Raw genomic sequence first — 16,172 nt, forward strand, 5'->3', positions numbered from 1 at the left:
TGTTGTCATTATGAAGCAGTGAAAGCCTTGCTTATCAACTATGACAATATTTTGTGTGTATTCGATTTTATATGTGAGGATGCCGAAGAAAATCATGAGTCCCGGAGAGAAGCAAAATCACTGAAAAATAAGTTCATGAAATTTGAATCGGTTTTAATGTGTGTCTTTTGGCATGAAATTTTGGAAAGATATGATAAAGTTAGTGTGAGTTTACAGAAACCTACACTAGACTTGTTAACAGGCTGTAAACTTCCAGAGTCTCTGGTTACATTCACAGCCAATGAAAGAGGATATTTTGACAAATATGAAGAGGAAGCTAATAGGTTATGTGAAAAATATCTCAGTGGTTTTGACACACATCTGAAAGACAACCAAAGAAGAGATATGCTGATGGTAATGCCCTTAACAAAACTATTTTGAAAGGAAGAAAAGAATTTGAAGTAGAAACATTTTTGTGATAATTGTTAGTTTATGTAGTGGACTTAATAATCATCTTCAGTCTTACAGAACATTTCAGTTTCTTGGAGACTGTAAGTCTTCATGTACTGTGGATGAAACTTCTCTTAATAACTGTTACGTTTTTACCGAGATGATCTTGATGAATCTTTGAAACTAGAAATTCAACATTTTCATGATTTTGTTAAAAGTGTAGATGTAGTTACTTGCCAGGAGATAGCTAAATACATAATACGAACATGCCTTGATTAGTGCATTTCCAAATATATTTGTGGCTTTGAAATTGTATTTGGTAATTCCAATAACCAATTGCGAAGCAGAGCGTTCTTTCTCTAAACTGGCACTAATCAAAAACAAATTACGGTCAACCATGCTTCAACCAAGACTGGACGGTTTGTCTATCGTGTCTTTAGAACATGACATAACAAATGAGTTGTCATTCGATGATGTTTTGCAGTCATTATCAAATCTGAAGGCAAGGGAAAATACATTCTTAATGTAAAAGTTATTCAACTACCAATCTGGTCACTTCACTACAGCATCGATTATCCGAAAGAATTCGGGAATGGGAACGATCAGATAAGTGAGTTTTTGGGTAGCCGATCATTTGCGAAAAAGTCTACTCCTACGCCATAAGAGCAATGCAGTGATACTGAACACTTTCAAAGTTTTCTGTTTCAATCTTCCATCCTTATTGTCAAATGCACTTATAATTTTCGAATAGGAATAAAAAATAGGTAAGCTTTGGATGAAAAGGTTTACAATTGGCTGAAATGGACCTACATTACAATTATAATATATTTTAACGATATTTCTGTATTTTTTGGATGCGAGGCTGCTGACGTAGGAAGGAGAAAACGTTAATTTGTCACAGCACTTGCGCATATACATATCGCAGATATTTGAATTTGCTGTCCGGGACACTTTCTGTTAGCCGATATTTCTATTGATCAACATTTGGATAATCAATACTTTATTATTGATAAATAATAACTTGTAAAAGAAGTAGTACAAGTCATAATACTATATTGTCCTTCGTTATCTCATGTTGATTTAGCTTTAAATTTTACATTTCAAATTCATGTAATGCCAATAAGATATTGGGAATCAGATCGTAGTAAGTTCTGTTTTGTATGTCTATTTGATAGTGATGATGAGATAAATGTAAAATATGTTTTGGCATTATGAAATATTAACATGAAAAATAGAGAAAAATTGTACTCTATTTCAACACTTCCCTATTCATCAATTTAAGTGGAAGTAGTTCTATAACGACTGCAGTATGCTAGTCTTACGTGATGTTACGAAGAAGGGGCCCCACATTTTTAAAAAGCCCAGGGCCCCCAAACACCTTAATCCGGCACTGGGGCCATGACCAAGTGAGGAGCCTGGCAGAGACTCGGCGACGTCAACCCACATTTATTTCTATGGCCCATACAGTAAAACCTCGGTGCATCGTTTTTAAGGGATGGGCGAAAATGATAAATGCGTGTGACATAAAATAGGGGGAAAGCAAAATAATAAAATACGGGTACTGCATTTGGGCATTTTTCGTCGTGTAAATGGTGTGCGGCCTGCGAAGCCGGGTGCAGTTGTCGCGTGATCTACGCGCTTATGAAAATGCTGCTCTATCTAAGATGAATCCTAATGCCCGCACAATCGTAATTAACCAACGAAAGTTAAAATCTCCGACCCCATCGTGACCCCTCGACTGGAGGCCAACACGTGCTAACCATTTAGCCGTGGAGACGGACATGCTCATACTATACATACCGGCATCTAAATATTGCAACCGTGATATACACGATGAAAGTAAAGATCGCAACTTTTACGCTGTTTCCTTACATCTTGTAGTAATTGGACAACCTTCGAGGTGATTTCTCCTATGGCAAATTAACAGCAATAACCTGTATTTTGGTAAAGGCTTACAGATCCCATGATGATGTCACAGCCAACTAAGTGATGCTGCCAACTTAGGAATTAGTTTCAAGACCACACTGGCTTGTAGCAGGGGGCAACAAAGCGGTCAACATCAGAAAGTACGACGCGATTAATAACTCTGTGACTAATTTAAAACTTATCCGGCACACGCACAAACTGCGCGATTTTCTCATTTTCAACTAAGCTGGCAGCCAACAACAACACAGAAAATCGTGCCAAACTTGAGTTTTACAGTGCCTCCATTATAATTTGTGTAAATAATAATACTTCTAGTGGTCGGTTAGTGGGTCGAGAACAAGCATTCGTAGTGGGGTTACGTGTGAATAACCTGCGCACAGTACTCCAGCCCACGAGATCATTGTTCAGTGACAAACGACAAAGGTGCTCATTCCCATAGGAAACCCGAAATACCCGTTCGGAATGAGCAAATTCACAATACCACCTAGTTGGTCCGTTATTGGACATTATCAATTTTCCAGTTAACTCATTCCTGGTTGCCAGCGTTTCGCCCCAGTGTGCTAAGTTGGGCTCATCAGTTGGTAAATAGCACACCTACCAAGACGCATCGCTAGTGCATACGGGTATTTCAGGTTCCCTGTGGGACTCAGCATCTTTGATATCTGATGGCCAGGCAGGCATCAATTTTTGAAAATTAGACAAAGTCTCTCATAGTTCATTGGCACTGCCGGTGAAGAAAGCACTGGATCTGCATAAATCACGTGCCATTGTTCCAGATAAAAGCAAGAGCGAATGAGTTGGCATAGAGTGAATTGTGCCAGTTGTTATTCACATAATGGAATTCGAGTGTCTGTAAGTCTTGTGTGATGACTGTTCATCCGTACTGAAGCACAGTACTCGGCACTTAAATACACTAAGCCTAAAGCTGAAGACAGTAAAACGCTCGCCGAAGAACCCCAGGTAGTTCCACAAAGCTTATGAATGACGTTATGTGTTTTCAGTTTCTATGCAGAGTTCAGCAGATGTTGCTTGTAGGATAGTGTTCGATGATGTTTTGGGTTCCAGTTGTGGTGAAGTATCCTGCCACAGAAACTCATGTTCAGTTTAGTATTTGCTAAGTGATTGTTTTCATGGAAACAAGACGCCTCAGATTTATTGGTGCTGGGCTTGTGTCCAGTTCCTGGAGTAAGTTTCCAAAATGGACAAATTCCTTGTTAACATCTCTTCAGTTTTCTCCAGTTCTTTGTGTTGCAATGCTAATGCTATATCGTCAGCATAGCAGAATTACCTTCCCAATTTACATTTGGTAAATTGAGATCGCTACAGTCACGTTCCTTTCCTTATCATTTCCCACATAGCTGATTATCTTATCAAATATAATTCTGAATCAGCATCTGTGCTACCCTTTCCTGGTCTGTACTCACCAAAGACATCAAGTTGCCTATTATCTTTAGAGATGAGCCTCACCCCTAGAATTTCGTGTTTGTCATCTTTAACTTTTTCTTAGCATACAAATCCTTCTTTCACTAGAATGAATACTCCCCCTCCCACCATTCCTATCCTGTCTCTACGATACACACTCCAGTTCCGTGAGAAAATGTCTGCATCAGTTATATAATTTCTCAGCCATGATTCAACTCCTATTACAATATCTGATAAGTATATATCTATTAAATTACTTAATTCTATTCCTTTCTTTACAATACTTCTACAGTTCTACACTAACAATTTTATGTCATCCCTACTTGATTTCAAGTTCCCTGTTCCCTTATCACCGCTTCCTAGGCCATCCCGTTTCCCTGAATGTACCGGCCTATTACCCTTCCAAACAAATTTCCTATCTTATACGTACCACTGCGGTTTAAGTGAAGGCCATCTGAGTGCAGATTCCTATCTCCTACCCACCCATTAGGATCTAGAAATCTCGCTCCCAGTTTCCCACATACCCACTCCATAGTCTCATTTAAATCCCCAATCACCCTCCAGTCAGTATCCCTCCTACACAGTATTCCACTGATAACAATCTCTGCTTCCTTGAACTACACCGTGCTGCATTTACCGGGTCCCACCTGCTTGTCGTACGTTGTTGGTACCAACGTGAAACACTACCACCTTCTACTTTCCCTCCTCCTTCTCTTCTACTTTTCCCAACATCTGCCTTAACCTAACTCCTGGATAACACTCTACCCTGGTTCCCTTTCCTCCACACACTTTCCCCACGTGTCTAACGATGGAATCCTCCATGACCAGAGCCTCAACCCTACCCACCTCATATGATCCCCTCCCCTCCTGGTCACTTCTATCTTTCCTGATAGCTGCAGAAGCTACTTCCTCCTCCCTTTTCTCCATCCCATGACCCTGTTCCACCTATCTTTTCCTATACACTACTCCACATTTCCCTTTCCTACCTTTTCCCTACTTCCACACTTCTCAGCAACAGTTCCCTGTTCCTCATCTTTCCTCGGTTGTTCTACCTGCAGTGACTCGTACCGATTTCTCACCGACACCTGTCCTGAATTCTGATCCTGAACAGAGCTCTTAGTGTGCAATCTCCTTCCCCTTAAAACATTAGATCACCTGTCTTCCACAAACCCCCCTTTCCTTCCCATCCCTCTATTACACCTATTGTATCCTGTACATTGTTTGGAGGCCTACTTTCCTTCCTGTCCTCTGAGAGAATCCTAATTATCTCCCTCAAGCTCTCCAACTCCTTCCTCATACTCCTTAATGCCTGGCCACACCCACAGTTCCTACACTCGCACTCCTTAGCCATTCTTAACTAAATAATGAAAAGAAAAAGAAAAACAAGATAACTTATTTTGTGCAAAATAAAAATGAAAGCAAAGAAATATTGTCTAGGTTAGTTGACAAAGATCACACGACAATTAATTAATATAGACTACTACTACACTACAATACTAGTTAATTGTACAATTTTTTATTCCTACAACACGCTAACAAGATGAAAATTGCTGTTAATCACTGGAAACAGAGAATAATACACAAGAATTACACAATTCTTAACTGCAGTTAAGTCTACCCTAATTACAACAACAGAATTCTAGTAAGAGAGTTACCTCAGATACTATACTACACAAATATTTCACAGTAATAGAATAAACACACTATTTTCTAATATGATACAGTACAATAATGTTTAAGCTACGTTCAGACGTATCCTAGGTTATTACTAAGCACAAATAGAAATGAAAATTCCAATTAGGCCTAAATTAGATATTCGCAAGACCTACCGGTCGGTACGCAAAGATTACCAACAAAATTAAACACATAGACAGATTAATGTTAGTACTACTTTATCCTACTATGCTGTAATAGAAATGAAACCTGCCGTTTGCACAAAAATACACATGAATATAACAGGCAAGATACTATCTAATATACCGTATCTACACTACAATTCTCAACTGAAATGTGGTTATGTGATTATTACAGATAGTGGATTACTATTATTTTCCCTACTCTGTGGGACGGAGACTAAAAGTGTCCTTAAATGCTGTAAAATATGAGGTGGTTTACAATAATTTCTCAAAAGTATTTCTGTCTAAACTATGCCAGGGCTTCAATTGCAGTTATTGGAATTTGTTATAGTAATGCCATGCAACTGTATGTATATCTCCATCCGTGTTTTCCGAAATCAGCAAGGCTTCACTTATGTTGTTATGGATGTGATGTCACTCCAAGAGCAGTATAACCAGGAATACGACCTCCGCTTCGAAACTGATCTGCATTAGAAACATGGCGATAATATCACTATTGTTGTCCAGTAAGAGTTTGCTTTGCTGATATTTTTTACATTTAGTTGGAGGAGTTGAATGGTTGGTCCAATGTTTCTAGTTAGGGAGCTCTTAAAAGAGCTGTTGTGATGTGATTGATATGTCATTGTATGTAATTTCCAGGAGATCACAGTGATAGACTGGCTGCCAAATATAATGTTGCTTGCTTAGCAACATCAACCCACATTAAGAGCTCCTGAGGTCTCTTTTAGTTGCGTCTTACGACAGGCACAGAATACCATAGTTTTAGGACAGTGAGTTGTATCAGCAGTTTCCAGCTTTTTTTCATTGGCCTGTCTTCTAGGAGGTTTTCGGTTCTTCTCGTTCATTGCTTTATGACAGCCGCTGTGTGTCACCAGTCTTACGAAGTATTGAACAGTTTGAAATGAAGCACATTAGTATATTAAACTGTATTTCTACTTTATTGTTCACACAACTACTTGGTCTTTCATTGTCTGTTCACACATGCCATGGAAAACATTGCTATCCTTTGTGGAAAGTGTGGTCAGCACAACTGATCTCCATTTACTGCAATCCATCCAGTTTCAAATATTACTAAGACAATTTTTGCTCAAAAAGAAATATGTCCATTAAGCATCAAATTTTTTCCAAACCTTTGAGGGGGAACTGGGCTCCATCCATTATGTGAATAAATAGACCAGTATATTAATTTTTCTAGTTCAGAAACAGACTACTCCCTTAATATGAGGAGATAAGAGTGTTGAGCAACAGAATCAAAGAAATGGATAGAGAGATAGATAGATAGATAGATAGATAGATAAATAGATAGATAAATGTCTTTATTGGCGTAGTTTAGGCCATTAGGCCTTCTCTTACACTAAACCAATTTGTACATAGAATCAAAGTTAACACTACCGTAATTAATACTAACTATAGCACAGTTAAAGACAATCTAAATACTTTATAACAGAAATAAAATTCCACCGCAATGAGATAAACATACACTAATAATAGTAATAATAACAACAATAGTAGGTAGTGGTAATAATATACTAGCACGATCAGTAGAAGACTAGAAATGCATAGTTCCTTCGTATCCTGCTGTACCTCTTAACACTCTTTTAAATGACCTTGTGGTTGGTATTCCTCTGTCATCCGGTAAACGATTCTATTCTCGGGCGGCAAACACAGAAAAGGAGTTATTATATGTGGCAGTCCGCTGGTGAGGAATGACGAGCGGGTTTGATGTTTGAGTCCTTTTATCTCTGTTATACACATTAGAGAGAAATAATGGTCATATTTTCTTAGATTGCATATATACCTCACACGTGCATTTTGAGCGCGTTGTAGCCTTAGGTACAACAGCGGCCTCACATCATTGAAAACAACATCGCAATAGTCGAAATGTGGCATTACAAGAGCCTCGATTAATTTCTGTTTAAATTTTATTGAAATATATATTTATATAAAGTATGAAGAGCAGAGGAAACCTTTTGGCAGGTAGGTAAGATATGTCCAGACCAAGTGATGCGTTCGTCCATAATAACGGAGAGGTTCTTCACTTGTGTTACAAAATTAATTGCAACATTCTGAAAGATTTGCCATTTGATTTTGATGGGCCAAGAAGGATTGCTTGTGACTTTGTAAGGTTCAATTGCAGGCCTTAGGCAGCAGACCGTTCACTGAAATGAAATGTCGTATGGCTTTTAGTGCCGGGAGTGTCCAAAGACATGTTCGGCTCGCCAGGTGCAGGTCTTTTGATTTGACTCCCGTAGGCGACCTGCGCATCGTGATGAGGATGAAATGATGATGAAGACAACATGCACACACACCCAGCCCCCGTGTCAGCGAAATTAACCACTGATGGTTAAAATTCCCTACCCTGCCGGGAATCGAACCCGGGACCCCTGCGACCAAAGGCCAGCACGCTAACCATTTAGCCATGGAGCCGGACAGACCGTTCACTAACAGTCTGTAAGTCAATGTTTAGTAAGTCTATATTTTCCTGAAGGTCTTGTGCTGTAGAGTCTGTGTAGAGTTGAAGGTCGTCAGCGTACTTATGGTATTTGCAATGTCTTAAATTCGATGATGTGTCATTCACAAAGAGTGCAAAAAGAAGAGTTCTAAATACAGAGCCTGGAGGGACTCCTCTATTCACGTAGCACCACGAGGAAATGATTCCATTATTTCCTTTCACACATTGTTGACATCCGTGAAGATGGGAACACATCCAAGCAATTGTACTCTGAGAAAAATGTAGTCTTCAGTTTTACAAGTAATATGTCAATGTCTACGCTGTCAAAAGCTTTACTGTAATCTGGTAGTACTAGAACTGTGACTCATCCTCTACTTCTTGTCGAACGTCCTCAGTCACTTTGAGTAAGGCTGTAGTTGTACTATGTCCTTGTCGGAAACCGGACTGGAAAGGATTAAGGAGATTGTGCGTTTGAAGGTACTCTGACATTCATGTATGGACGATATATTCTAAGATTTTAGATAAAGCTGATATGATACAGATTGGACGAGTCTCCCTCGTTCGAAGGCGTTTGACTTTTCAGAAGAGGTAGCACAATAGCCTTCTTCCAGAGAGTTGGATATGTGGAGTATAGAAGAGAGAAATTGATTATGTGGGTTAAGGTTGGTAATATAAAATCAAGAATTAGTTTAACCATGTAAGTTCCAATGTCATCAATTCCTTTCGCTTTCGTGCTTATCCTAAGGACTGTTTTTCTGACTTGGAGGGGTGTCACGTGACTGAAATAGAATTTATCTCTGTCAGGGTGGGATTCATAAGTTTCTGTTTGTCGACAGGTTGTACTGCGGAGGAACTAGCAATAAAGTACTCGTTAAGAGCCTCGAGAGGTACTGTAATTTCGTCTTTGTTTTTGTTCTTCATAAGTCCAAGGTTATTAATAGATTTCCACAATGTCGTTGCTGTTCTACTGTTAAGCATAATTAAACTGTAAGCATGCCGCAGTTTAGCATTCCGTATTTGTTGTGTTGTCTTGTTTCGTAACTTCCTATATTCATCAAAGTTTTGTACAGTAGGGTAATTTTTGTATTGTCTGTGGGCGCAATCTCTTTATTTCATTAGTTGTCTAATATCATCATTTAACCACAGGGAGGGTCCTTTGGATATTCTCGCTCACTGCTTTGGGGCATGCGTGTCAAATAGTTCCGTTACTTTGCTGTTGAAGAAGGAGACTGTCGTCTAGTTTGTTATAGGTCATTATCTTATGCCAGGGTATGTTGCTTACGTCCTCGAAGAATCTATCCTTATTTATATTTTTCAATGGTCGATAGGTAATAAAGTTCTGGGAGGGTTTCGGTGGCCGGAGGTTATACGAGATATATATTGCGTCATGTGCAGAAATACCAGGTACAGAGATTTGACCAACATTGAGAACTCTGTCTGAATTGCTGGTAACTATAAGATCTAATAGTGTGTGCAAATGAGATGTGTGGTGAGTTGGAGAGAAAGGTAAGATGCCCATATTATAGGCTTGAAACAATGTTTTAAGTCTCGGGAGAAGTTACGTCAATTAAGTCCGTATTAAAATCTCCCATAATTATTGTGTGGGGGTAGTCTGGCAGCAGTTCAGTTAAGTGAGCTTCAAAATCTTCTAAGTGGCCTATATTCGGAGGTTTGTAAACAACTCCTACAAAGGCTTGAATCCCGTTCCCTGTTATTTCTACAAACATGTATTCCAGTTTTCTCTCATACCTGCCTGGCGAATGACCTAACATTTTGAGTTTGAGGCTGGTTAAGAAATAACCACGTACCCCTTCACCTCGCTTGTGGGTGCGGTCATTTCTCAGAAGTGAGTAGCCTTCAAGTTGACACAGAGAAGACGGACTCTTATCTGTTTACCATGACTCGGACACTAGTAGGACATGGAAAACAACTGGGCTGAATATTTCTGTAAGCTGGATACTGTTCATGACAGTGACGTTTTTCTGTAACACTGATGAAATATACAGGGACAGAAGAACATGCTCGTGAGGTCTAAAGAATTTAGGTCTCGCAAACCTAGGGAAAGTCTTACGACAGAAAACTTTACCACTGTAGTCTCCTGGCTGCATGGTCAGTGTCGGGTTGGGTCCCGTATCCACTGTGCTCCACCTACCAAGCTAGAAAGAGCCACATACAGTGTATGAGCTCGTGTTAGCCATTGCAAATTAATAAATAAATAAGTAAATAATAATTATATAAATAGAAAGACGTGTGAACCAGCCTGTAAACCACATCCAAGATTTTCACTTTCTTTTCATTCTTTTCTGTTTTCAGCATCCGTGGAGTTTATAATTGCGACTACGAAGCTCATCAACGGCAACACCTTCATCAAATCGCTGATGGAGCCCTTGGGACCAAATGAGGACACCAACAAGAGTTGAAAAATATGTGTTACAGACTTATTTATTCCAGTGTGATATTTGCTATTCATCAGCTGAAAATAAGAAACAATTTTTCTGGCATAAAATTGATTGGAGCACATCATTCACGTGTTTCGTGTGCAATTCCACTCATCAGTCCAAATTTCCATGACCCGAATTTTAATACCCTTGTATGTCAATCCCGTGTCATTCTTGATGTATGCGACCGCTTGTTGCTTATCTGTCGGCAATATTGCTGTAAGTTTGTAGAAGCGTTTGTATTATCAGTATTCAGTTATCTGGGTGAAACGAAAGAATCATTAGTGTCTGCAGATGAGGAGAGGTCATAGTGAGTAAGCAGGTTCAGGATGTAGAAAGAGAATGGGTGGCATACAGTATGCTGTAGTAGAAACAGCAAGGGAATGCCTAGGAACAACTGCGAACATCTTGGTGGAATGATGAAGTGAGAGCAGCTTTTAAAATAAAGAAAGCGTAACAAAAATGGCTTCAAATAAGGACTGATGCAGACAGAGAATTGTTTGTAGATGAAAGAAACAGAGTAAAATAGTTGTTGAATCCAAAAGGAGGTTGTGAAGATTTTGGTAATAACCTGGAAAGGCTAGGTCGAGCAGCAGGGAGACCTTTCTGGATAGTAATAAAGAATCTTACAAAGGGAGGGGAAAAGTAAGTGAATAGTGTTTAGGGTAAATCAGGTCAACTCATAATAGATAGGTAGAAGAAATATTTTGAAAATAGTCTCGGTGTGGGAGTGTATGAACTTCAAGAAGAGACTGATATAGCAAAGCTAAAAGTTTGGACACAAGATGAGAATGCCAGGAGAGAGAATACCAAAGACAACATTCATGGATACAGAGACTGGGAAGAGCCCTAGGGGGCGTCCTAGAAGGAGATGGAGGAGCTCTGTTGTGACTGTATTGCAAATAGAGGAGTCAATAGCTATAAAGTACTGGAAGAGGAATGGTGGAAAGGTCTAGTAAGGTGGAGGGCTTTGGTCCACTACCCTACCCAGAGAGAATCTGGAAAAGGAAATGGAAGAAGAAGAAGAGTCTCAGCATAACAGAATATCTTTCTGTTGAACTTGCTAACAATAGTGTTCATGGGGTGGATGACAATGGTGGCAGTGAACTATCCATTAGAGGCACAGAACTTTTTTCAAATTTTGAAAGGAAAATTGGCAATTACATATGCAAGTCTTCAAAACAAATTAATATTTAAAAAAAAAAAAAAAGAATATTCAGTAAAATGTAGAAAATTATGGTGGGGTTTCATTTGAGACCACTGTGCCTCTGGGTCACTGCTTAACAGTACGAGTCTTTTACTCAAGTTACACAGACTTTTACATAAGACAAAAAGTATTGTTCAGTCTTCATTAAATAAACAGTCACTGTTGGAAAGGGAGGAAACATGACCATCTTGTCCTGTGGGTGCCTTCTTCGTACTGCAGTATCCACAGCGTTTTTAAGAGCCATCTATTGGCATGTGTTTTGTTTCAGACATTCTTTTCTCTGCTGCCACATGAGGTTCAAAACTCGTCAGTTTAGGAGTGGTAGATGGGCCAGCAGAGTCTTGGAAACTCTTACTTCCTACTAGGCCAGAGACAACATTTCTACAGAAATCCTTCAGACGCATATTCTTATTTGCATTACCTAAGCGGTACAAAATATAACCATTCACAACTGAAACGTCAACAAAATTCCAAAATAATTGCAACCCTGATCTTTTTTAATGAATATTGAATTTTCACAATTGCATTGTAATCGAAACCGACTTTCAACTTATTAGGTCGTGTTGCGTACATTTAGTACGTATTGAAGAGATGTTAAGTACAGAACAAAAATGGCCAACCGGACACCAGTGGGATCCGAACCCACAACCACTTTCAATCAAGAGCATAGAAGGATTTTAGCATGTCTGCCTTGTCTACACATCCCATATTTCCTGTGAGAGATTGTGCTATTTTCGGGCACATTATTTCTGTAACACTACTATCTCCGTTTTTTCAGTTTACTGTGCTTACTTCTGTAGGTGGTTCAATAGTTGACAAGAACATCACTGTACGCTTGTCCTTCCATTTCACACAACCTATACCATCAGATCTAACTTGCCTGTCACAGTCACCCCTCTCGAGTTCTTTGTCATGCTTCAGAGCTGGAATCCCTTTCCGGTTACTACTTACTGTTCCACAGGAAGGGAGTCCCTTTGACTTGAGTTTCCCAACTAATGCTAAGCTTGTGAAATAATTGTCGAAATAGATGTGATAACCCTCATTTTCTAAGCCTTCACGTATGACGCCTGGTGTCCTCGGTCTTGTTCGCACGTCACTATCACTCTCGTCAGCATATATTTCACTATCTTCATCCATATCACGCCTTGGATCCCTGTCATTGTCTTCTGATTCCCCAGCCGACGTAATATCTTCCAACAATTCAATTATTTCCTTCTTGCCTAACTTGCTTCTCAACATTCTGTTCTGGACAAAAAATGTAAGGTTATGTTACTCAACATGCAGTAATCTGCATTTGAAACCCCTCCACATTTCCGTAAATTCTCTAAACTTAAAACTTCATATCATCTATTTATTATTTTCAATTAGTATCTTAGATATCACAACAATAAACGTACCTGAAATCCAAACAATCAAATCAAATTACACCAAAGAAAATTACACTTTCAAAACAACTGCTACACAATGCTTCAAGTATACAAAATATCTCCACGGGATTTCTATACATATTATCCGATTTCATCAGTTCCAAAAATCATCTCCATAGAACAGCACCCCACAGAAGCAATGCAAGTGGTTTCAAATAACACTGAGGCATAAGGAAGATAAATGCCTTAAAGGGCTATGTTTGAAGAATTGGAAAGGATGGTAAATAAATAAAGCAGCAGGAATAGATGAAATTAGACCTGAAATGGTGAAGTATAGTGGGAAGGCAGGGTTGAAATGGCTTCATAGAGTAGTAAAATTAGCATGGAGTGTTGGTAAGGTACCTTCAGATTGGACAGAAGCAGTAATTGCACCTTTCTATAAGCAAGGGAACAGGAAGGATTGCAACAACTATCGAGGTATCTCATTGATTAGTATACCAGGCAAAGTATTCACTGACATCTTGGAAGGGAGGGTGCGATCAGTGTTTGAGAGGAAGTTGGATGAAAACCAGTGTGGTTTCAGACCACAGAGGGGCTGTCAGGATCAGATTTTCAGTATGCGCCAGGTAATTGAAAAATGCTACAAGAGCAATAGACAGTTGTATTAAAGTTTCATAGATCTAGAGAAGACATACGACAGTACCGAGAGAAAAGATGTTCGCCGTGGGAAACTATAGGATTAAAATCAGTCAAAGGCATTTATGTTAACAAATGGGCTGCAGGGAGAATTGATGGTAGAATGAGTTCTTGGTTCAGGGTACTTACAGTGGTTAGACAAGGCTGTAATCTTTCACCTTTGCTGTTCGTAGTTTACATGGATCATCTGCTGAAAGGTATAAAATGGCAGGGAGGGATTCAGTTAGCTGGAAATGTAGTAAGCAGTCTGGCCTATGCTGACGACTTGGTCTTAATAGCAACCTGCAGTCTAATATCTTGCAACTTGAAAGTAGGTGTAATGAGTATGGTATGAAAATTAGCCTTTCGAAGACAAATTGATGTCAGTAGGTAAGAAACCTGGGAGAACTAAATGTCAGTTTGAGAATACAAAGCTGGAACAGGTAAATCATTTCAAGTATTTAGGACGTTTGTTCTCCCATGATGGTAGTGTAGTGAGTGAGAGTGAATCAAGGTGCAGTGAGCTTGTAGAAAGGTTTCCCTGCTGCTTGACCTAGCCCTTCCAGGTTATTACCAAATTTTTCAATACTTTTTTTGGATTCAACAACTATTTGTTTTGCTTTGATCTACATACAATTCCCTGTCTGCATCAGCCCTTGTTTGGAGCCATTTCTGATAAGCCTTCTTTTTATGTTTACAAGCTGCTCTCACTTCATCATTTCACCAAGTAGTTCACTTTTTCATCTTTACACACAGTTGTTCCTAGGCATTCCCTTGCTGTTTCTACTACAGCATCCCTGTATGGCACCCATTCTTTTTCTATATCTTGAACCTGCTGACTGTCCATTGTTTGGAACTTTTCACTAATCATATCCATGTACTTCTAATTTCCTCGTCATGGGGATTTTCTACCCTTATCGGTCTAGAAACACATTTCACTTTCTCTATTGTAGGCCTAGAGATACTCAGTTCACTACAGATGAAATAGTTGTCTGTATCATCGAAAACCTGTACGTTCCTAACAGATTTCCTGAAATCGAAGTCGGCTATGATAATTATAGTCTATTATAGATGTGGTACCCCTACCCTCCCATGTGTAGCTGTGAATAGCCTTATGCGTAAAGAATGTAATTCGTAACTGCTATCTCCCTGTACCCATGGTATACCCAGCCTGTCGTAAGAGGCAACTAAAAGGGGCCTCAGGGGCTTTCAACTTGGGAGCGTGGGTTGGCGACCACGGGGTCCTCAGCTGAGACCTGGCATTACTTCCTCTTACTTGTGCCAGGCTCCTCACTTTCATCTATCCTGTCCAACCTCCCTTGGTCAACTCTTCTTCTTTTGCAACCCTAACAGAATTAGAGCACTTGAGACCTGGGGAGTTTTCCATTTTCACGCTCTTTGTGGCCCTTGTCTTTCTTTGGCCGATAGTTTCGTTTTTCAAAGTGTTGGATCCATTCCATTTTTTCTCTCTGATTAATAGTATATAGAGGATGGTTGTATTTCCTCTTAAAACAATAATCACCACCACCATTCATAACTCCTAAACTCATATTAGCACAGAAGTCCAGCGAACACTTCCCATATCTTGCCCGCATTCACCTTTTCTTATTCTTCAGTCCTCATTCCAACTTGTCAACTTCAACCTCAATTGGGAATACACTGAGCCAATTCCTCCAACGGCCAAATCTATCCACATTTTTTGCTCACTTACGTGCCTTACGGAAACTACGTTACGTTGATGAACAGTCCTACCCCACACTCTGCCCTTCCCACCCGTCAAGTACACTTTATAGTGTCATATCTCTTCCTTGTTATCTCCCTTTACCCAAATATCATTAACTCCTAACACATCCAGATGCATCCTCTCTGCCTACTCAGCCAGTTCTACTTTATTTCTTCCATAAGCCCCACTAACCCTTACCCCCCGAATTAAAGTTCTCTGTATCGTTCTTGCTACTCGTATTTTAAATGTGAATTCCTATCTTATGACCTGTATTCATCTTTCACGATTTTGGAGATAGCACTTGCTCTTAAATGATGACAAATGTTTACAGCAAGCTGTACTGGAGCAGTAAAAGCAGACAAATTATTTTACACTTTTATAATCATTATTACTATTGTTATTGCATACCGATTGGTTTCATTAGTAATTTCTCCGAACAAATTATCGGTAAAAGAAAATTGAAAAATTCTAAATCACTGTCTGGTTTCATACCTCGCAGTGTTTTTTGCCTGAAACCACTGTAAACGGCTATTTCTTGAAATCAGGAGCATCAGCTGCATGTTGGGTTATGGTACTCAAGTTGTAGGCTCTTAGGGTACAAGGAATGAGTTCAGGTTACACTGCGTATGACTAGGAGAGCACATGGCGACCATATTTGTTTACTATCGCTCGAGCCT

At 39.4% G+C, this 16,172-nt stretch overlaps 1 protein-coding gene across 1 annotated transcript in view; it reads left to right on the plus strand.

Moving 5' to 3' along the window:
* car (vacuolar protein sorting-associated protein 33A) overlaps positions 1–10,608 on the plus strand; it is a 62,250-nt gene extending 51,642 nt beyond the window's left edge. Inside the window, exon 11 of the mRNA XM_067158675.2 lies at positions 10,399–10,608. Coding sequence (XP_067014776.2) covers positions 10,399–10,505 — 107 coding nt within the window. The 3' untranslated portion in view covers positions 10,506–10,608. The remainder of the gene's footprint in view (positions 1–10,398) is intronic.
* The last annotated feature ends 5,564 nt before the right edge of the window (positions 10,609–16,172 follow it).

The sequence above is a fragment of the Anabrus simplex genome, chromosome X (genome assembly GCF_040414725.1).
Source record: "Anabrus simplex isolate iqAnaSimp1 chromosome X, ASM4041472v1, whole genome shotgun sequence".
NCBI lineage: Eukaryota > Metazoa > Arthropoda > Insecta > Orthoptera > Tettigoniidae > Anabrus > Anabrus simplex.